Source organism: Periplaneta americana, chromosome 14 (genome assembly GCF_040183065.1).
Source record: "Periplaneta americana isolate PAMFEO1 chromosome 14, P.americana_PAMFEO1_priV1, whole genome shotgun sequence".
In the NCBI taxonomy this organism is placed as follows: Eukaryota; Metazoa; Arthropoda; class Insecta; order Blattodea; family Blattidae; genus Periplaneta; species Periplaneta americana.
This window is the reverse complement of record NC_091130.1, coordinates 155942126-155966049: the sequence shown is the minus strand read 5'-3', so window position 1 is coordinate 155966049 and position 23924 is coordinate 155942126. Positions and strand designations below refer to the sequence as shown.

Here is a 23924-nt window from a genome sequence, read left to right as displayed (position 1 = left end):
TTCTCGGGAACTAGCTCGTAGTGCATTACTTTTCGTAATAAAAGTAATAATTTTAAAATAAGAAACTAACAATAAGTCATATCATGCAAATCTAGCTTTGAGGTAAAACTCCCTGTCAAGCAGACATGAATAATTTTAAGCGAAAAAATGTTCCGAGGCCAGATATCGATCCCCGGAATCTCTGACTGAACGCGCCAGCGCTCTATCGACTGAGCTACCCAGAAACTCCACCCGACACCGTCTCAATTTTTCCCTTTATATCCACACACCTCGAGTGGACTGACGAAACGCCAGAGACCCACATCGAGTACACACAAACTCTGTGTCGGTAGAGCGCTGGTGCGTTCAGCCAGAGGTCCCGAGATCGATACCCGGCCCCGGAATAATTTTTCCCTTGAAATTATTCATGTCTGCTTCATAGAGACCTGAAAACTAGATTTGCATAATATTATACACTAAGGCCAATTCACAATGAAAATTAAACATAACCGTAACATAAACACAGAAGTTTGCGCCCAGGCTACCAAATGGGATCATTCACAATGATTCACATAAACACTGACATTAACATTACTGTAAGACGTTGCTTACGTGATTTGCAAACAGAACACAATCGTGGAGCGCTGAAGTATACGACAGAATATGAGGAAATGGCGTCGTTGTCATGTTTCCATGGTTACCAAGTATGTTTGCTGTTATGCTTATGTTCCCATCGTGAATGATGGTACGACTTCTTGATGTTACCGCAACGTTTACATTTTTAAGTTGACGCTTACGTTACGTTTAATTTTCATTGTGAATTGGCCATTACTGTAGGTACGTTAACCGAAAACCACAATAATTCCAAGTCACACAGAGTTTGTGTGCACTCGATGTGGCGTCTCGTCAGCCCACTCGAGGTATGTGGATATAAAAGGAAAAATTGAAACGGTTTTCGGGTGGAGTTCCTGGATGCTCATTCGGTAGAACGCTGGTCTCTTCAGCCAGAGGTCCCGGGGTCGGCACCGGGCCCCGGAACAAATTTTTTCTTGAAATTATTCAATATGTCATTTCGATTAATAATTTTAGCTACAAATTGTAGAATTTATTCTTAAAATGTACAATAAAAATTTCATTAAGTTACTTGGGTAGTTCTGGTGTGCACTTAACTCATAGGCAGAAATCTAATGTTGCCACACTAAATGGATAACGGATTAACAACAGTTATGTCAAACAAAATTTATTGTTGTTACCTTCCTAGTTTTCTTCTTAGGATATTTGTTGTAGATCTATGTAATTTTCGAATAACGGACTGAAAATTGTGGTTTCATTTTCCATTCACAATAATAATTTCTAAACCAATAATCAAGAGTGCTTCAACTAACATTACACGTAGTCTAAAACTTGTCTTTCTTACTACAATGAAACAAAGTTGCATTTCATCTTCGCAATGACGAAGATGAAGCTCAAGTAGCACTTTAAATTAAACGTTCTTCATACACCCAAGTCTTTGGAAACGACCTCCTCTGCTTTTATTTGCTTATTGTCTTCAGAGTATTGAGATCCTGAGTACTTAAAGTGACAAAAGATTGACAAGCATCTTCTCAAGAACACTGAGAAACAACGCTACGCAATTTCTTCTTCAAAGTTCAAGGACTAAGCTGGATTGATTGTACCTACAACACCGCTGTCCGGAGAGAATTGCATGCTGATTGTTCTCATTGGATCAAGAATCACGGTGTTCACAGCGTCTTGTGATTAAAAAAAAGCGAGGATTTCAGGATAAGTTCACTATTAACCGTCCAACCGTATATTCCATTTTCTTTAACAACGAAAGGTTTACCTCAATATATGAATAATTATCACTTAGTAATACATAATATTTCATGTAATGAATTAACAAATAATTATTGTAGATGTCCACATCTAACACCTTCCACACAAGTTAAATATTTAGGAATTATTGAGGAAAAAGTTCTTAGGTTAATTTTTTGTGAAAATGAGATTTCTATATATTCTGAAAGAGCAAACAATTCTCTACAATCTGGTAAAACGGCTAAAGTCAAATAAGACTCCTGACTGGATTTATAGAGCGTTACCAAATGTCCTAAGTACTTTTTGAATCGAGCACACACAGAATAAAGGACTTAAGAATATTTAATACTTTATTCCTTAGAAACATCACATGTTTTCTTTCCATGCTTCCCTATTAAAAAGGTCTAACTTGTATTTTAGCCATTTTATCACATACTGATGCCCTTTCCTTTTAAAACTTTAAGCCCAGGGTAAACAGTCCTATAATTCATTTTGCATTCCTAATAATTTACATTTCTCATTTATTTTGACATGAAAAAGGTCTTATGTTTAAATAGTCCCTTCTACTCAGTTTGTTTCTAGTCTTAAAAGGGCTTAAGTACGGCTACTTTTGGAAATAATCAAGAAAATTGTTAAATGAGCAACATCACCTATTTTAGAAGAAACATAAACAAATAATATCCAGGAAAAACCTCTTAATTAAAAAAACTATATAATTGACACCAATTTCAATCTTTCTGCTGCTTTCCTGAAAAGCATAAAATTTTTACTTAAGACCTTTTTCCTCCCGGCCACAGATTATAGATCAGCATTTACGTTGGGATAAAGAAATTGATTTTATGTATACAAGTACAAGAAATGCAATTTATAAATTCATAATACTTCGAAATTTTATCACTAAGGAGGCATTGAGAATAATGTTTTTAGGTTTAGTACAATCATTAATACAATATGGTATAATAAATTGGGGTGGAGTAGCATCATCTGTACTTAATCCATTAATTTTATTACACAGAAGATTAATACAAATTTGTGTAACCAAAAATATGGATTACCCAACAAACTTAATTTATACAGATTTTAATGTATTAACTATTGAAGAAATTTATAAATATAGTTTACTAACTTACTACCACAGAAATCAAATAAAACACAAATCTAATCGACATGAATATCGTACTCGAAGACAAAAGTCTACTTTCCCATTAATTGAGCCTAAATAAGTGCAGCTCTTAAACATGGTGCTAGTTTCGGCCCAAGACTTTATAATTAAATTACAAACCATTTTTCAAATTTGAAATATTTTAAAATTGAAGCTTTTAAACAAAAATTATAAAATTATTCATGATATATTGTATTAACAAATGAGTGTATTTTTTACCTTTTATTTCTTTCGACTATATTCATGTTTTTATTGAATATCACTGGCATCTGTCTGATTGTCAATTTATATTAAATGTGTTTTTTTCTCTTACTTCTTTTTTTTCCCCGCTCTTGTATTATGTATTGGTTTGAATTGAGTTACTTACTGTACTTAGTAAACTGTCTTTGTAAATTTTATGTTATATTATTGACTAAGACCACACCGTACACGAGCCTGGCTCTTACGGTAGTGGCTAGAAACATTTTTGTATTATAATTTTAATTTGTACTCGCTAGCTAGCTAGTTAAATAAATTAAATTTGTGCGAGATCGTGCGTATTTGCTTGTTTTCCGCACAGAACCAATACGCGGTAAGTGTGAAATACCACATTCAGTATTCCCAACGTAACACACATAACAATTTCCCTCTTCTTACCGCTTAAGCGCGACATTCATTTTACTGCTTTAGGCTTTTAACATATTATTTTTAGAGACGTTTAACATAGTAATAATTATAAATTGGAAACTTACCACTGCAATTTCACCTAAATTGCAATGTTAATTATTGTTTTTAAATATTTGCAAAAATTAAGTAAAGTCTACTACTCCACGAAACTTACTGTATTCCTGATACAAGTAACATTAAGGAAGCCGTGAAAAAATCAACAAGATTCCAGATGCCGATGTTATTACAGGTTAATACAGGTTAAATAAATCATTATTATTATTATTATTATTATTATTATTATTATTATTATTATTATTATTACTGCAATATGTTATATAAATAACATTGTTAAAATATTAAAATGAAAAATAAATCATTACATAACCTTACCGTTTGTTTTAAGTTCGCATTTATAGACTGGGGAAAAAAAAGACAGACGTATATCACGGCCTGCTGGAATATAGTAAACAGAGAAAACATTTTATAGCAACAATGTAGAAGAAAGATATCTTGGTTTTCCGAAGTTGCCGTCATTAAACAGAAACCAAGATGGAGATTTCATTGCAACTAATTAGAAATTAATCTTTCAGGTATGTAATAAACGATCTTCGCACAAAATAATGTACGGTACACGAGCGGTATGTTTCGCTTTTTCAATCTTTTCCTTGTACATGAAAACGTCAACATACCGCTCTTGTAACTTATATTACTATTTCTGGCCAGATGATCTTTCAAGTGTTTTCCAAGGGATTAATTTATTCATGAATAGTGTCGAAGAATCTGTCTTAATATCAAGTTCTTATCTATGCGAATGACGTGAAATATTTTTTTGTTACAGGTAGAATTCGTCACAAATTAAGAATTAGTCAATGATACAGTTCGTCACACATTACGGATTCATAACGGGAAGTAAAAAATGTGCAACGTACAAATAACACATGTGAAGGTTGGCACACGAAACAGAACACTCTGACAGGAAGGGCTCATCCATCTCTGTATCATCTCTTGGGATAACTGCAAAGTGAAACAGCAGAAGTAGATAGGGATATCGAAAAATTACAAGCTGGACACTACAGATGAACAAAACTAACTGCCGCTCTCGCTCGCTGTGTTCGTTGCATTTGTCTTTCTAGTCTCGTCTCGTCATTCTCGTGTGCTTCGAGTCTCGCTCATCATTCTCGAAATAGCATTTGGTCGGCGTGGAAAGATTTCGTAACTTTGAATAACATACATCATTGAAATAAATAACATTATAACTGTTTAAATGAGACAAAAAAAAAAAACAAAACAAAACAGTATCTTAGTTATCAAAATGTTCTGGTTCCATTATAAGATATTACCTCTGGTTATATAAATACGAGGGGGATCCAGGAAATAACGACCGTTCGCGCATACCCGCCGCGCAGCTGACTCCCCTTCCTTGTTTGAAGGTCAACTGGCTTCCTTAACATGTGTTCTCATAATGTTGTGAGTACTGGTTGCAACAAGTCGCCATTGTGCATTTTGTGTTATTTCAAAATGAACGACGTGATTGATAATCCCGCCGACTGTGAGGTGAGGAGTGTGATTCGATTTTTGAATGCCCGACATTTGAAACCTGCAGAAATTTACCGGCAATTGAAAGAAGAGTATGGTGATACTGTAAGGAATGAAAGAAATGTGAGAAAATGGTGCGAAATGTTCAACAATGGGCGAACAAATGTCCACGATGAAACTCGACCCGGACGCCCATCACTCATCACAGAAGACCTGAAGACTAAAGTGAACGACAGAATCTTGCAAGACAGGCGCACATCACTCGACGAATTGTATATTGCCTTTCCTGACATTTCTCGTTCTTTGCTTGGTAAAATTGTGTCGCAACATCTTGGCTACCACAAAATCTGTGCACGATGGGTTCCACGGCAACTGAGTGACCAACACAAAACTCAGAGAATGGCCTCAGCATTGACATTCTTGATGCGATATCTCACAGATGGAGACGCCTTTCTTGATCAAATTGTGACTGGTGATGAGACCTGGGTGTCTCACAACACCCCAGAGACCAAGCGCCAATCACGTCAGTGGCATCTTCCCTCATCACCCAAGAAACCGAGAAAATTCAAACAGACTCTCTCAACACAAAAAGTCATGGCTACTGCCTTTCGGGATCGCAAAGGTGTTCTTTTGCTGGATTTCATGCCAAAAGGCACTACGATCAATGCAAATCGTTATTGTGAGACTTTACGAAAACTACGGCGAGCCATCCAAAACAAGAGGCGAGGAATGCTTTCGAGAGGAGTTGTGCTTCTTCACGACAACGCCTGCCCGCACCCTGCTGCTTCAACTCGAGAATTGCTGGATCAATTCGGTTGGGAAATCTTTGATCAAGCGCCCTATAGTCCAGACCTTGCTCCTAGCGATTTTCACCTTTTCACTAAGCTGAAAGGCTTTCTGGGTGGTACGCGTTTTGGAAGTGATGAAGAGTTGAAGAAGACAGTGAACACCTGGCTTAATGAACTGGCGGCAGAGGAGTATAACACGGGAATTCTAAAGCTAGTGAACAGATACGACAAATGTTTAAATGTAGGTGGTGATTATGTAGAGAAGTAAAGGAAGCTTCAGTTATGTAACAGACTTTGTTTTTTCAAATAAATATTTTTTTTAATTATTACAACAAAACGGTCGTTATTTCCTGGATCCCCCTCGTAGAAGAAAAATTCTCAAATAAATTTGCGTTTCTGAGAAACATGAAATATAACGTCAATATCTTTTTACTTGAGATTGCACACTTGATCTCAAACATATTAAAAGAAAATTCCTAGCCTTTTAATAAGGGCCTAGTAATTAAATAAAGACTGGGGAACGGATTATTATACACTGAAAGGTAGAGATGATGTTTCAAATAGGCTACTTGATTGTTTATAAGATACATAACAGTTGCCAAAGTAGATAAAAGTCCATCAGGTATAAATTGTGGCGATTCAAGGCTGCTTGACGTTCGGGACTTCGGGAGTGATCAATCTCGACGTCTCGAAACACTCACAAGCAGTCTTTACTTCAACGACGCGATGTAGTCAATATTGTCGTGCGGGTTTCCGGCTTTGCGGGCGCTGTTAGTCTTGCTTTCTCGATCGTTGTTCATTACTTCTATACACTCTCCCCCTACCAAAGAGGAAGTATACTCAGCTGGGTTCCCAAATAGCTGCAATTGTACAGAATTAAGAAGAATATAAAACACAAGGAAATTGTTTAACTTATCTTGCTAGTATTGCTCATAATCTCTCAGGAAACATTAATTTAACTCTCATGGAAACTGTTTTCACTTAATTCAGAAGAGAATCTTACTTGTAAATGATCAGTTTTGTCATTAATGAGTCATAAATGCATGGTCTAGTATTATAGATTTAAAATATAACAAATATTCCGCACGTGATTAAAATTACTTAGAGACAAATCGAAAAGATTGACAAATATTCCGCATACGGCAAAATATGTAAGGCCTATATGACGAATTGGGTAAGATTATGACCAATAGTAGGTGTGACCAATAAAAACATGACCAATTTTCCTAGAATCGAATATGATAGGAGAAAATCCACAAACTGTTAGGAAAAACACGGGAATTGAAGCAAGTAAAGAGATATGTTTGGAAGTAAATCCCGAAAAGACAAAGTATATGATTATGTCTCGTGACCAGAATATTGTACGAAATGGAAATATAAAAATTGGAGATTTATCCTTCGAAGAGGTGGAAAAATTCAGATATCTTGGAGCAACAGTAACAAATATAAATGATACTCGGGAGGAAATTAAACGCAGAATAAATATGGGAAATGCCTATTATTATTCGGTTGAGAAGCTTTTATCATCCAGTCTGCTGTCAAAAAATCTGAAAGTTAGAATTTATAAAACAGTTATATTACCGGTTGTTCTTTATGGTTGTGAAACTTGGACTCTCACTTTGAGAGAGGAATATAGGTTAAGAGTGTTTGAGAATAAGGTGCTTAGGAAAATATTTGGGGCTAAGCGGGATGAAGTTACAGGAGAATGGAGAAAGTTACACAACACAGAACTATACGCATTGTATTCTTCACCTGACATAATTAGGAACATTAAATCCAGACGTTTGAGATGGGCAGGGCATGTAGCACGTATGGGCGAATCCAGAAATGCATATAGAGTGTTAATTGGGAGGCCGGAAGGAAAAAGTCCTTTAAGAAGGCCGAGACGTAGATGGGAGGATAATATTAAAATGGATTTGAGGGAGGTGGGGTATGATGATAGAGACTGGATTAATCTTGCACAGGATAGGGACCGATGGCGGGCTTATGTGAGGGCGGCAATGAACCTTCGGGTTCCTTAAAAGCCATTTGTAAGTAAGTAAGTAAGTAAGTAACCAGAATAATGTACACAATGGAAATTCTTTCACTGAAATTTTGTTCGTCGACAAAGCACCTTAATTCCTGGATGTGGTCTATGCCCTGCAAGATAGTAGCACAGTCTAGTATATACAGTCACGAAGCTTGAGTTGTGAGGGTGCTAGGAACAATAGACTGTGCCGGTACTATTTCGCATTGTCTGTGATGAGGCGATAGTAGCGATCCTAGTGGTTAGCAACTATCTATGGATGCATATTTACTACGTATTGAGCTTCGTGGCTGTATATACTAGACTGTGCTTGTAGGCAATGGCTTCTTGGAATGTTCTGGCCCTTCTTCGTCATATGAAGATAGCTCGCGCTATATTAAGGGCTGATTTTCGTAAATTTGGAATGAAACTCGTTGGATTTCACGTCCAAATATCCAACAGCCTGTATTTGGAAAATTAATGGATGATTTCCACCTACTTTTCGGAATATATTTCTGAATATGTCAACATTTCTCTTTCATTAAAAACATTAATTTCACTTCTAATGGTGAGTGCATCAGTTATTCATAGATTTCAAAAAGGCATATGACTCGATTAAGAGAGAAGTTTCATATGATATTCTTATTGAATTTGGTATTCCCAAGAAACTAGTTCGATTAATTAAAATGTGTCTCAGTGAAACGTACAGCAGAGTCCGTATAGGTCAGTTTCTATCTGATGCTTTTCCAATTCACTGCGGGCTAAAGCAAGGAGATGCACTATCACCTTTACTTTTTAACTTTGCTTTAAATATTCCATTAGGAAAGTCCAGAAAAACAGAGAGGGTTTGGAATTGAACGGGTTACATCAGCTGCTTGTCTATGCGGATGACGTGAATATGTTAGGAGAAAATCCACAAATGATTAGGGAAAACACGGAAATTTTACTGGAAGCAAGTAAAGAGATAGGTTTGGAAGTAAATCCCGAAAAGACAAAGTAGATGATTATGTCCCGTGACGAGAATATTGTACGAAATGGAAATATACAAATTGGAAATTTATCTTTTGAAGAGATGGAGAAGTTCAAATATTTTGGAGCAACAGTAACAAATATAAATGATACTAGGAAGGAAATTAAACGCAGAATAAATATGGGAAATGCCTATTATTATTCGGTTGAGAAGCTTTTATCATCCAGTCTGCTGCCAAAAATGTGAAAGTTAGAATTTATAAAACAGTTATATTACCGGTTGTTCTTTATGGTTGTGAAACTTGGACTCTCACTTTGAGAGAGGAACATAGGTTAAGAGTGTTTGAGAATAAGGTGCTTAGGAAAATATTTGGGGCTAAGAGGGATGAAGTTACAGGAGAATGGAGAAAGTTACACAACACAGAACTGCACGCATTGCATTCTTCACCTGACATAATTAGGAACATTAAATCCAGACGTTTGAGATGGGCAGGGCATGTAGCACGTATGGGCGAATCCAGAAATGCATATAGAGTGTTAGTTGGGAGGCCGGAGGGAAAAAGACCTTTAGGGAGGCAGAGACGTAGATGGGAGGATAATATTAAAATGGATTTGAGGGAGGTGGGATATGATGATAGAGACTGGATTAATCTTGCTCAGAATAGGGATCAATGGCGGGCTTATGTGAGGGTGGCAATGAACCTCCGGGTTCCTTAAAAGCCAGTAAGTAAATAAGTAGGCCTAAGTAAGTAAGTAAGTAAGTCTAATGCTGACAGTGTTGGATTTTCACTAAATAGCAGCGCTCAACCGACAGATCGCGGACAGTAGTTTGGGAATCACTGCGTCACTAAATCTGAAGAGAAAGCATCCTTGGAGAGGTAAGCCCTCTTCTCCTTTGTTTCTCCTGCCAGTCTCTCGTAATAGATGTGTAAACATGCGTTCACTCACGAGGCATGGCGGGCAGGACGACCCACACGCCGCGATGCGCCTGCCCGGCTACAGCTAGGCCACGTAACCTGTTGCTTGCGTTACTTTCAGGCGAAACACAGGAGAACGCCTTGCACGGAGCTCCTCATTAATCAAACATTGTTTTTCTTTTTATTTGCAGATTCTCAGACCAAATACACGAGGTATTTCGTTAACGTGGAGAAAAATTAACAAAAATTGCAACGTAGCTCTTAATTGGAGCTTCCTAGAAGTAGGAAAGTTTTCTGGATATCTAGAGTCTGTAAATTTGAATGCCGATGTGCCGGTTTATTACTTAACCAATCCTCAAATAAAAATCCAATATAACAGGACTGTCGCTGGGCTGAAACCTGAACACGTTTTAACATCACATTATTGACAAGTAACGCCATCTGTGAGCTCAACCAGAAAGTACTGAGAGATGGTACAAAGTAAAAAAAAAAAGAGATACTACAAAGTCAAAAAAAAGAGATGCTACAGAGTCAAAAAACAAAAGAGATGCTACAGAATAAAAAACAAAAGAGATGCTACAGAGTAAAAGACAAAAGAGATGCTACAGAGTCAAAAAACAAAAGAGATGCTACAGAGTAAAAAACAAGAGAGATGCTACAGAGTAAAAAAACAAAAGAGATGCTACAGAGTCAAAAAACAAAAGAGATGCTACGGAGTAAAAAAACAAAAGAGATGCTACAGAGTAAAAAACAAGAGAGATGCTACAGAGTAAAAAGACAAAAGAGATGCTACAGAGTCAAAAAACAAAAGAGATGCTACAGAGTAAAAAACAAAAGAGATGCTACAGAGTCAAAAAACAAAAGAGATGCTACAGAGTAAAAAACAAAAGAGATGCTACAGAGTAAAAGACAAAAGAGATGCTACAGAGTCAAAAAACAAAAGAGATGCTACAGAGTAAAAAACAAAAGAAATGCTACAGAGTAAAAAAACAAAAGAGATGCTACAGAGTAAAAAACAAAAGAGATGCTACAGAGTAAAAAACAAGAGAGATGCTACAGAGTAAAAAAACAAAAGAGATGCTACAGAGTCAAAAAACAAAAGAGATGCTACAGAGTAAAAAACAAAAGAAATGCTACAGAGTAAAAGACAAAAGAGATGCTACAGAGTCAAAAAACAAAAGAAATGCTACAGAGTAAAAAAGAAAAGAAATGGTACGGAGTCATAAGAAAAAGAGATGCTACAGAGTCAAAAAAAGAAAGAAAAGGAATTGGCAAAAAAATCACCATTCTTTAACGGTAAAAGCAGAATTATGGAATACATTTGTTTAAAATTTTCAATCATATGACTTATTTTTATTGCAAATTAACATTTGCTACAACATGTTACTAAAAGAAAATTATAAACATTTTCGTCTGTACGGCATCATCAGATAAGATACATAATTGTTTAACGATATGTAACTTAAGTACAATGTAGAATGTATTCATTTGTAATGAACTATTGATTTGTATATTGTATAACACTAAAGATAAAGTCATGAGTGATATGTAGTAATAGTTTAATATATTTATAAGGAATATATGTTGATTTCAATTCCCTTCCCTTCCCCATTCTTTCTCTTCTACTATCGCAAAGAACTTGCTAATTTCTTAGATAACAACTTATATTATGTTAATAGGGGAACATAAATATACTGTAAGTTCACAGGGCTAACGGCTTCGAAGCTGGGTACCTGGTTCTAATGAAGTGCATTGGTAGCAATTTAAAACATGGGGGCATGAGATAGTTACTCTGCCTGCCATAAAAATTCACTTCAATCAAATCCCCAAGGTAAAAAAAAAATAATTAATTTTGCATTTGATTTGCTAATTTGCTAAAATTGCACGTGACTTTGTGTATGTATACGAATTCAAGTAGCATTCAGGAAGTAGCCCTCTTTATATTAGGCTTGAAAAAGAACGAAAATTGCATGATTGAAGAAGAAATTACTTTTCTGCAGTTGTCAAACATTTTACTTAAGCTATGACAATTAGAGCTAAACTGTTTGAACTTTTACTTGTCTGGCAATTACTCACCAATACAGAACTGTAATGTACAGTATAGCAGTATGATCCTTCATGTGGTTAACGCGAGGAAAGTTTTCAGGATAGCCTAATCTATACTAATAATAAATCTGTAGCCGAAATTTTTCTGGTAATTTTCGATTTTCCAAAAATAATTGGTCCTAACATATATAATTAACCACCCTGAAACCGAAAATCGCATTTTTGAAATTTTTGTTTGTATGTCTGTCTGTATGTTTGTTACCTTTTCACGCGATAATGGCTGAACCGATTTATATGAAAATTGGAATATAAATTAAGTTCGTTGTAACTTAGATTTTAGGCTATATGGCATTCAAAATACTTTATTTAAAAGGGGGGTTATAAGGGGGCCTGAATTAAATCGAAATATCTCGCTTATTATTGATTTTTGTGAAATATGTTACATAACAAAAGTTTCTTTAAAAATGATTTCCGATAATTTTTATTCTATGCAAAATTTTGATAGGACTGATATTTAATGAGATAAATGAGTTTTAAAATTAAAATAACGCCATCTAAGACGGTGCAATGAATTAAGAACAAATGACTTCGTCTATAAGGGGCCTTGGACAACAACAATCGAAACAGGGGCCTTGGACACCAACAATCGAAAGCTATTAAACATAGCCTACAGAGAATGTTTCTGTGTTTGTATGAAGTAATATCAGAAGCTAAATTAACCGATTTGTATAATTAATTACCATTGGAAAGTGTAGTTTCTCTAGATAGACATAATGTTATAATGTTATTACAGTAACGTCTGAGTAAATCGAGGACAGGTAAGATTAAAATAGCTTCTTATGCACAGAAAATTTGATAGGCTATTTTGTACATTCGTTTTCTGTATTTCTTAAAATAATATTTATGTACACTCATTTTAATCTCAGAGAATTAACGAACAACGAGAGTGTATTGATTTAGTATGCAGTAATAGTACGTTAGCTTAGCAATCCATTATTTTATCATTCAAATTTTAACTATGCTCAATTGAATCGTGTTAAAATACATAAAATATATATGCAATAAATGCAATGCAAAAAAAAAATGGGTAATGAGCGAAGCAGATTATCTTGCGCTGTTGTAAAAGTTGTTCCCTTGATCAAATGTCCTATTTTAATTATGTAATTACTTTATATTTATTTCTAACAGGTGCAGCGGAGCGCACGGGTACGGCTAGTTTTAATAAAATTGGAATAAACAACCACAGATTTTATGGATGTGTTTTATTCTGTTTAATTTGTAATACAGCAGAATGAAAACATATACATTTTAAAAACTCTTCTTCTTCTTCTTCTACTATAAGGTTAGGCTAAAAGCCTGTTTCAACTCAAAGCGTATCCTCCCATTTGGCCACAAGACAGACGACGGTACGTCATCATCTAGGTTAATATTTTGATCAGTCTTCCTGACTTCATCCGATCCATATTATGAAGTCAGTAGCATTTAAAACAAGCGGTTGTTGTTTAGTCAACTGTCCGAAGACAGGTCTGAACCTCACAAGTGATACAACAAGACACCACTTGTGAGGTAATTAGGCAGTGCTTCAGCATCTGGGCAGTGCAGGCAGGGCTCCCTGGCACTTCTTCTGCCATCCGTACCAACCCTTGAAACCATGTCGCCTCTGGATCTTTCTGGCACATTCGATGTCGTCGCCAATGTTATCGTTCTTCAAGTCTGAAACAAAGGAGATATTGCATGATATAGAGAGAGTCCATTATAGCTGCCAGAGCCAATCAGATTGTTTTCAAATATGTGCTGTGTAAAGGCGCGTCTCCACTATTAAACATTTAATAACAACATGTTAAATGTTAAATTGTTTACTGTTAACATCCCAACATGTTGATTGAACATGTTAATGCTAATTTCATTCAACGCTTTGTCCACACTGTTAAACACGTTAAACTTGACTTTCTTTGCGTAGTCCACCATAAACAGTCTGTGAGATTTTAATATAGATAGTGTTTTATTTTCAAACGTTGGAGAATGGACTTAGATGATAATATGACTTTTGTAAATGCCTCTATTGCTTGTTACAAGGAAGAAAATGAGAATGTGGATGCAGCAATATCTTAGTAAAAGACACTATGCAGGATACATTCTAAACGAGCTTAAAGCTGAATACAGTATCGATTTGGATTCAAAAACTTGCTGAGAATGTCAGAACACGATTTTAATATATTGCTGCAAAAATACTTCCTGTTACATCAAAGAAATACACAATTTAAGAGCAGCCATTTCATCTCAATTAAAAAAATTACAGCGCGATTGATTATCATAGGACCTACGACATGATAGATATTAAAGGAGTGGGTAATATTGTATAATTATTCTTTCCGTAAGTTTTACGAACGTTAACATACATCACCAAATAGGACCATTACTGACGTCAACATAGCATTAACGTTTAGCATACGACGAGAGTGCGAAAACTCTCTATTGTATTCTCTAGAACAGTTAAATAATAATTCCAGTTCTCTAAAACAGTCGGCCTTCTTAGTTTTGCCCGTGTATTCTTTTGCAGACACATCCGACAAACAAGGCCTTTCCATCAGTGCATTAATTTTATTCTAATGTATTTTCTTTCGTCCACTCCATTACTTCGAACAACTTACAGCCAACACCAAGGACCAATGATAGTATAAAAATGATCAAGATACGCGCCACAAAATCGGAACTTATAGTTGTTGCTATGGAAACTGTACGAACTTTGCCGAACTGTACCGAACCTGCACGAGCAAATGAATTGACTTGACATGTTTTCCATTTCTGCTGGAAAACACGCCAACATGTTAAAAGTGTTAACTTCAACATACTTAGTTAACATGTTAAGTCAACTGAGACTTGAAATGTCCATATACATGTTAAATTCAACATGTATATTTAACATGTTGTTGTTAAATGTTTAATAGTGGACACGCGCCTTAAATCACAAAAAAAGTTGTCTTTTGTAACGTCTCTATTTTCCTGTGGCTCTTATTAGAAAGTGGAGGAGAACAAAAGCACGTGATAACTAATATAAGCTATTCCTCCGTGAGGTGACTCTTTACATTCGCGCGCTATCAGCATAAACTGAGCTCAATTTAGACCATTACGTACAGTATGTACAGTGTGTTTTTCTGGTTGTGGGACATAGGGATTTAACACTGTCATAACAAACCTACAGTGTGTATAAAAATAATGAAGAAATAACAGTCCTAATCAGAGGGCCATGGTTAGAAATTTACAGACTTCGACAACTTGTAAAACAAGGGAACATCAGGCTGTGGCTTAGCAACCATAAAAGATGACATTTTGAATTAAAAGATGGCGAAATAAGTCCGAGGTCCAATGCAAAAAGTTACCCAGCAATATTATGCTTCAATTGGTTGAGGAAAAACACCAACCAGGTAACTTGTCCCAACCGCGATTTGAACACGGACCCGCTCGTTCACGGTCCACATACTAACCGTCACTTCACTCCGGCGGTATAATTTTTGTTTACTTATTTCTGTTAGAGACTGAATAAATCCCAGGGCTATGGACAGACTTGGTAACCCCATCGGGAATTGAGCCCACGATCTTCTCTATGTGTTTGGTGTAACTTATGTATGTAGAAAAAAATACCAACTATTTCGAAGAGGGCAAATACGTATTTGTTCCCCATTGTTTGACTTTATTTTGTATTATCATAGTGCACCGAGGGATAGGGATCAGAGCTCGTTTTCCAGCACCGCCTCGAAAGTTACGCCCATCCGCTCCAGACTAACTTTCCACATACCGCTCGCTCGCAGACGTGAGAGCACTACGAATAGCGATCAGCTATTGTAAGCATCCCTCCTTCCCTGCAATTACGGCTTTAATAGCATTTTACAATGCACCACAATATCCGTACTGACATGGTTTCAAGATATGTCGCCCACAGATACAACGTCCAATCATATTTATATCTACACATTCCTTTACCCATCCATTATATTTAAAGTCCACTTTTTTTAAAGTTCGTTACCTTTAAGACAATTTCTGTGTTGATCCACAGTCTTCATATCCACTAATTTAATGTCCAATGTTCGCATATACAGGGTGTAACAAAAAAGTATGTCAAAACTTTAGAGAAATATTTCTCACATGTAAATGATGAAAATATTTATATAAACATGAGTATGGGAACGCTTTATTTCCATGTTAGAAATATTTTAAATATAGAGTACAATTCGTTAACAAGTAGGGACATATTTTATAATATATTAATATTGCAAATACATAGTTGCCACGTGATCACTGAATATCTAGCTAATATAGTAAGTCTACTATGATGGAATGTCTCTAAATTTTGTGTTACTTTTTTCCTGCAGTTGTTCCCTTGTTCTTCCCATTTAGTTTTCTTCTACCAATCACAGCACATCTCACTAATCTCATATGACTTCCCAGACAACATGGCACCTCTTGTCCTACAAAGTGCTCATTTATTAAACTTGAATTTTGTACTATACAAATCTAGCTTTCAGATAAAACTCCCTGTCAAGCAGACTTGAATAATTTTAAGGGAAAAATTGTTCCGGGGCCAGATATCGATCCCGGGACCTCTGCCTGAACGCACCAACGTTCTTACCAGCCGAGCTACCCAGGAACTTCACCCGACACCGTCTCAACTTTTCCTCTTATGTCCACATAATTCGAGTACCGTAGCCAGAAACCTACATCGAGTGCACACGAATTCTGTGTGACTTGAAATTGTGGTTTTCTGCTGACGTACTACAGTAACATATATATTATGCAAATATAGCTTTCAGGTAAAGTTCCCTGTGAAGCAGACTTCAAAAATGAATTTTGTTCTATTTCTATACCTATCAAAATTTTTGTTATCAAATGGAATGCAAGTCCAGGTTTTTATTTTATTTAAGGGTATTTTCCAGAACTACATACAAAATATGCAGAATTTACGGGGTAAATAGAGGTAAATGAACAAGCATGCGTTTTTCTTTAGCAAAATAAAGCATTTCGATATAACGAAATTTCACTGTAACGAAGTAATGTAATTTCAGGGGTCCTTAGAATTTCGTTATACTAGAATTTTACTGTAGTAGTAGTAGTAGTAGTAGTAGTAGTAGTAGTAGTAGTAGTAGTAGTAGTAGTAGTATGTCTAGAAGTAGTACTGGTAGCAAATACCTTACTATAATAATATCGGACAGCTAGCAGTTTTGCTTGCGAACGACGCTGGTGCTGCTACCTACCTGCCGGGATGGAGATACTTTGCGAAACAAGCTGTAATCAACTGCAATGTATATTGTTGCTGGGCTAGTTAATAGTTTTATGAATTAGTACTAGTGTTAAAATGTCAGGGTGTATGTGTGCTGTTTATAATTGTGACAATTGCAGCATTACAAATTGCTCCAAATCGTACTTTCGATTTCCGACAAGTTCATAAAACGTAATAAGTCAACAACATTCTTTGGTAGGCCTAATTCCTTCGTCTTTGTGTTGATAGAAAAATACAAATTAGTTTTTTATTTAGACCTAATAAATAAATAGATGTTAAAATGTATTGGAGTTTAAGGTTTTATCAAATTAAGTTTTATTGTTGTCCACATGCCTTTACTAATTATTACAAGCATCAGATTACTATCAATTTTATCTTTGCAGTTGTCAGCAATGAGTATATAAAACATTACTGTAAATTCATTCCTAATATCAGATTGATTTTGTCTCGGTAAACCAAAGAAAAAATATGTAACAATTAATTACGGAAAGTAATATGAAGTATGCAATATTTCTCATAATATGCAGCTTTGATATAAGATAATGATTTTACATTAAATATTATTCAACATTTCTTAAGTTTTTCATATATAATTCCTCATTAGTAACTCACGTTTTAAACAAAGTCCGAATCTCGCTATGTTAATATTTGTATATGTGGACGTAATTCCAACCCTCTCCGCTAGATGTCAGGTCCGCGATATTTCGCACTCACGCCAAAGCTGCTAGTATACAGCTATCCGGTATTATTATAGTAAGATATTTGCTGGTAGTGTTAGTAGTAGTAATAGTGGGGGCAGAGTAGCAACAGCTTCTTTATCTGCTCTCTTGTTGACAGATTTCGGGCTACAATTGTACGCACCTGCACAGTTTAGATTGCAGTCCCCTCCTTTCCTTCCCTCCCCGCACCAGTATTTATTGTTGATCTGCAAATGAAACAAAAACAAATAAATAAGGAAATATAATAACTAACGTTGGAAAAGTTTAAATGAGAGAAAATAAATGTGTAAGAAATGGAAATAAAAGTACAAATACAAATACAAAAACAGAAAGAAAATACAAGTACAGAGATAAAATCGCAATAAGTACAAATGAAACAATGTACAAGTATATTAATTGTCTAATATAATTAGTGGAAAATTACTGAACTAAACATCTAAAGCTAAATACGTGGCTGGTTGTGCTGCTTTGGAGAGCAATAAAACAAACGGTCTTATTAATAAATCGTGTACGTATAATTTTTATACCAGACTTAGGCTATGAAGAGTTGGATCAAAAAACGTTACTAACAAACCATGCATAAACAGGGTGCGAATTAACATGAAAGTTACCTCTCTCATAAATTCATATATCCCTGCCAGGGAGAACGTCTATCCCCCTCACAAAATATAATTGTTATAATACGAATAGGCTATACGCCTAATTTATAAAGTATAAAGTAAGCAAAGAAAATAATATTGACATATTATCATCATCGGCAACCTGACAACAATAACTTAGAAGTTACACATCTTATCTTAAGTCTGCTCATGGATATTTCAAAAAGGCATATGACTCGGTTAAGAGAGAAGTTTTATATGATATTCTTATTGAATTTGGTATTCCCAAGAAACTAGTTCGATTAATTAAAATGTGTCTCAGTGAAAGGTACAGCAGAGTCCGTATAGGTCAGTTTCTGTCAGATGCGTCTCCAATTCACTGTGGGCTAAAGCAAGGAGATGCACTATCACCTTTACTTATTAACTTTATCCTGGAGTATGCTATTAGGAAAGTCCAGAATAACAGAGAGGGTTTGAAATTGAACGGGTTACATCAGCTGCTTGTCTATGCGGATGACGTGAATATGTTAGGACAAAATCCACAAACGATTAGGAAAAACACGGGAGTTTTACTTGAAGCAAGTAAAGATACAGGTTTGGAAGTAAATCCCGAAAAGACAAAGTATATGATTATGTCTCGTGACGAGAATATTGTACGAAATGGAAATATAAAAATTGGAAATTTATCTTTTGAAGAGGTAGAAAAATTCAAATACCTGGGAGCAACAGTAACAAATATAAATGATACTCGGGGCGAAATTAAACACAGAATAAATGTGGGAAATGCCTGTTATTATTCGGTTGAAAAGATTTTATCATCCAGTCTGCTGTCAAAAAACCTTAAAGTTATAATTTATAAAACAGTTATATTACCGGTTGCTTTTTATGGTTGTGAAACTTGGACTCTCACTTTGAGAGAGGAACATAGGTTAAGGGTGTTTGAGAATAAGGTGCTTATGAAAATATTTGGGGCTAAGAGGGATGAAGTTACAGGGGAATGGAGAAAGTTACACAACACAGAACTGCACGCATTGTATTCTTCACCTGACATAATTAGGAACATTAAATCCAGACGTTTGAGATGGGCAGGGCATGTAGCACGCATGGGCGAATCCAGAAATGCATATAGAGTGTTGATTAGGAGGCCGGAGGGAAAAAGACCTTTGCGGAGACCGAGACGTAGATGGGAAGATAATATTAAAATGGATTTGAGGGAGGTGGGATATGATGATGGAGACTGGATTGATCTTGCTCAGGATAGGGACCAATGGCGGGCTTATGTGAGGGCGGCAATGAACCTCCGGATTCCTTGAAAAGCAGTAAGTAAGTATATATATATATATATATACTTAATTACAAGTGGCTTTTAAGGAACCCGAAGGTTCATTGGCGCCCTCACATAAGCCCGCCATTGGTCCCTATCCTGAGCAAGATTAATCCAGTCTCTATCATCATACCCCACCTCCCTCAAATCCATTTTAATATTATCCTCCCATCTACGTCTCGGCCTCCCTAAAGGTCTTTTTCCCTCCGGCCTCCTAACCAACACTCTATATTCATTTCTGGATTCGCCCATACATGCTACATGCCCTGCCCATCTCAAACGTCTGGATTTAATGTTTCTAATTATGTCAGGTGAAGAATACAATGCGTGCAGTTCTGTGTTGTGTAACTTTCTCCATTCTCCTGTAACTTCATCCCTCTTAGCCCCAAATGTTTTCCTAAGAACCTTATTCTCAAACACCCTTAATTTCTGTCCCTCTCTCAAAGTGAGAGTCCAAGTTTCACAACCATACAGAACAACCGGTAATATAACTGTTTTATAAATTCTAACTTTCAGATTTTTTGACAGCAGACTGGATGATAAGAGCTTCTCAACCGAATAATAACAGGCATTTCCCATATTTATTCTGCGTTTAATTTCCTCCCGAGTGTCATTTATATTTGTTACTGTTGCTCCCAGGTATTTGAATTTTTGCACCTCTTCGAAGATATATATATATATATATATATATATATATATATATATATATAGTAGTGTTTAATTAATTTATGTGTAAATCATAATTAATTTAATGCTTTAATTTGTTATATAAATAATTTATCTATCCGATCTCCGAATCTTCCACAATTTTGACAATCTCTTTCAGTTTTATGAATTCATTTTCTCAACCCTCCGAGAAAAAAAATTGGAATATTTTGCGCGTAACATGTTTATGGCAGATAAAATAAATTATTTCCTAGGATTTCATATATTTCATCTGACTGATATAAAATTGTAACAAGGGTAAATTATAATAATATGACAACCAAGAAAAGGGAAAAGTAACAAATTTCATAAAGTCAGACCTGAAAATACGAAGGCCTAACACATTATGTATGGCCATGATAGCAATGCTTATGATGACTAATGATCATCTGACATGCATCTCACCTGGAAGATCCCGTAGTCGAGGCTCTTGTTCCTGTTCGGGCCCCCCACTATGTGTGACCTCAGGCTGCTCTCGCTTTTCGCTAGACAGAGCCCTGACGACAAAAACCACAAGTCAGTCCGCGCAAATTCTCTCTCCAGTGTCTTCAACTTCAATGCAAACCTTTCACTTCACAATGCTTGCTGATTTACTCGATAAGTGCTATCCGTACAATTCTTCTTTTTACTCTTATCATTAGAAGAACTGACTAAGGGATGATTTATCCCTTTGCAGTTTTTAAATAAAGTAGCCCATTTTCTTGAAAATTAAGAAAAAAAAACACACACGTATTGCTATTTCCTATCGTTAGGAGATCTGGCAACCCTACTGCAGTGACTGAGGTACGTAATGCTACTACTGTCATCCTCTGAGGAGTTAGTGCTGAGAGGACTGCGGTTCCGACTAGTCTAGCGCGGTACTGGAGTGCGAGGGGACAGTGACAGCGGCAGTCTGGAAGGAAGTACAATCATACTGAAAACATTCGCCCAATTTAGAAGAGCAGTATGCCTATTAGTTTTCTAACGTATTTTTGGCGAGATAGAGATACAACCATTCCTACTTACGTGTTCAGAGAAGGAAAGTATTGTAGAACATTTTATTTATTTATTTATTTATTTATTTATTTATTTATTATTTATTTATTTTATTGACATTTGCGATAGATTAATTAGTTTAGGAAATTGTATATTTACTATGTAGAACTACATTCGTATATAGATCTTTTGTTAAATTATTAAGTTTTGTACTTTTGTGAACAATATCAATAAAGCTATCTATCTATCTATTATTTATTTATTTATTTATTTATTTATTTAGTCTATCATTTATTTATTCTGGTGAAGTTAAGGCTATCACACCATCAGAAATACAAATACAATAAAATAAATAAACGTAAAAATCATAATAAAACTACAATAATATAAATGAAAAGAAGAATCATACTATAAAATTTAGTGATTAGTAGAATTGAATTAAATTTGTAAAGTAATCAATTTAAAAAAAAAATAATAATAATAATAATAATAATGATAATAATAATAATAATAATAATAATAATAATATTAAACTGCCCCCCATTGAGGGTAGCCCTTACGGACTCAGTATATCCTCAAAAAAAATTATTATACATATGTAAACATAGATATTAAGCTTTAAAAAAAGGGAAACAAAGAAAAGGGCGTGAAAAATTACAATAGCTTTCAATGTGGCACCATGTGATTAATTAGGATTTGGCAGGATTTTTCTAACACAATTATCACAATGTCATCCCTTAGAGATGTTGGCAGAGCAAACTGCCGTCGAAATTCTTCGAAAAAAGCTGGTATAGTCCCTCGAGCACCTATGAGCAAGCCGAATACCTCGACGTGAATTAAGGCATATTTCAGCTTGAAATAGTTGACTGTAGGCTCATAGATCGACTTCTTCTCAAGGTGGACCTCGGCTGACTGATGACATTCTACTTCAAAACGTATCGTGGGGTCCACAATGATGCCCTGTTTAGTGTCAGCATTGTACGCTAAAATATCTACTCGTCTCGTTGACCCATTTTCCACAGCATGTTTCCTTAAAAATGACTTGTAACGGTGAAATATTTAATATGAGTAATTCATATAATATTAACATAGCTAACATCAGGGAGATGTTTGGGTAAAAATTGCAATAATATATTTAATATATTAGTAACAAAACCATATAGGCCTGGGTAAACAATATGTATATGAAACATTCACATACTACTACAAACTGAAGACTGCATATTTTTGGACGATTAATACTTCCCACTCCGCTCGGCTCGGCTTGGCTGTAGCGACAAAAGAATCTACCTGCAACCCCCCCCCCCCCGCACCGATGGTAAGAATACCTCAGTTCCAGCGCTAAACTCATCGGAGGATGACAGTATTCGTAGGTGAGCCGACGACGCGCTGTTGTCAAAGTACGCGGACTTCCAGTCTAATTTTCTAATTAACCATGCACTTTATCACAAAACGCATAACAGTTTTTTTCATTTATTTTAATGTGTTCTACTGCTCCCTTCAATCTGCATATTTATATCACTTCCATTTTGTGGTTTTCTGGACGAAAGTATCAAATATAATAATTTCAGAATAACAAAGTAACACTTACAGTTCTGGAGGTCTTTGAAGCCATGCTTCTTCAGTTCTGCAATGAATTCGCAGTCGGTGAACTGCTTGGCTTGGGAAGTGTGTGACGTCACCACGACGATCGCCAACAGAATCGCGAGGTAGCACTTCATCTTGCTGCAGAGTCGTGCCCCGTGTCTGCAGCTCGCACGCTTTATACGCGCGGATGATGGCACACAACCAGGAAGAACACGAATGACGTGTGACGGGACTTCCCTCTGCCGTGAGGTACCGTATTTTCGCATGCTCTAACGAGAGGAATGGCCAAACACGACCTGCTGACCTCAAGTTAACCTAGGCACACGACCAACTACCTATTTGAGTAAAGTTAACATTGACCTCTAATTGTAAAGAAAAACACGCTATTGGCATTACAGATGTTGTCATAGTTACTGTTGTAACATAAATTACGTTCTGTTGGGAATCTGTTTCGTATGAAAGTTTAAAAATCGCTGAGAGAATCTTTGTGAGCAAACCGATCTGCAGAAAATAGAGATATTTTCAGGACACAATCGAAAAACCCATTCCACCAGCATTCCGAGATTCGCAAGGGCAAGTGGAATCTTCCAATTCCCGTTTAGAGTCAATGAATTCCAGAAGTCAATACTGTTTCTTTCTTTATACTCATCGCATTTATTAATCACCACATTTGTGTAAGAATAGCAATGTTTTGTTAATTGTAGTAGAAGTATAGTCACAGTCTACTATATACAGTCGCGAAGCTCAATATGTAGTAAAAATGCAAACATGGGTAGTTGCCCACCACTAGGATCGCTACTATCGCCTCATCATCGCAGATCTCTCTCCTAGCAGAGGACAAAATATGTTACACTTTCGTTGTCGTGTTCTTTTGG

At 35.9% G+C, this 23924-nt stretch overlaps 2 protein-coding genes across 2 annotated transcripts in view; both read right to left on the bottom strand.

The window, feature by feature from the left end:
• LOC138713913 (protein Wnt-4-like) overlaps positions 1 to 23924 on the bottom strand; it is a 456699-nt gene that overhangs the window by 95485 nt on the left and 337290 nt on the right. The gene's annotated exons all lie outside the window — the stretch shown is intronic.
• On the bottom strand, positions 13302 to 23330 carry LOC138713912 (lysozyme-like). Its single transcript, XM_069846432.1, has 4 exons — positions 23054 to 23330; positions 20893 to 20984; positions 18002 to 18065; positions 13302 to 13578 (listed from the first exon to the last, which is right to left on the bottom strand). Exons 1-4 carry the CDS (start codon positions 23313 to 23315, stop codon positions 13448 to 13450), a joined length of 549 nt encoding a protein of 182 aa, XP_069702533.1. The 5' UTR covers positions 23316 to 23330; the 3' UTR covers positions 13302 to 13447.

What these genes read in the sequence shown, in the direction of transcription:
- LOC138713912 (XM_069846432.1), bottom strand. Translation starts at nt 23,315, where the DNA reads ATGCGAAAATACGGTACCTCACGGCAGAGGGAAGTCCCGTCACACGTC. An exon ending in CTTCAAAGACCTCCAGAACT is followed by an intron (nt 20,985 to 23,053) that starts GTAAGTGTTACT and finishes TTTTGTCGTCAG; the next exon opens with GGCTCTGTCTAGCGAAAAGC. An exon ending in TCGACTACGGGATCTTCCAG is followed by an intron (nt 18,066 to 20,892) that starts GTGAGATGCATG and finishes TTTCATTTGCAG; the next exon opens with ATCAACAATAAATACTGGTG.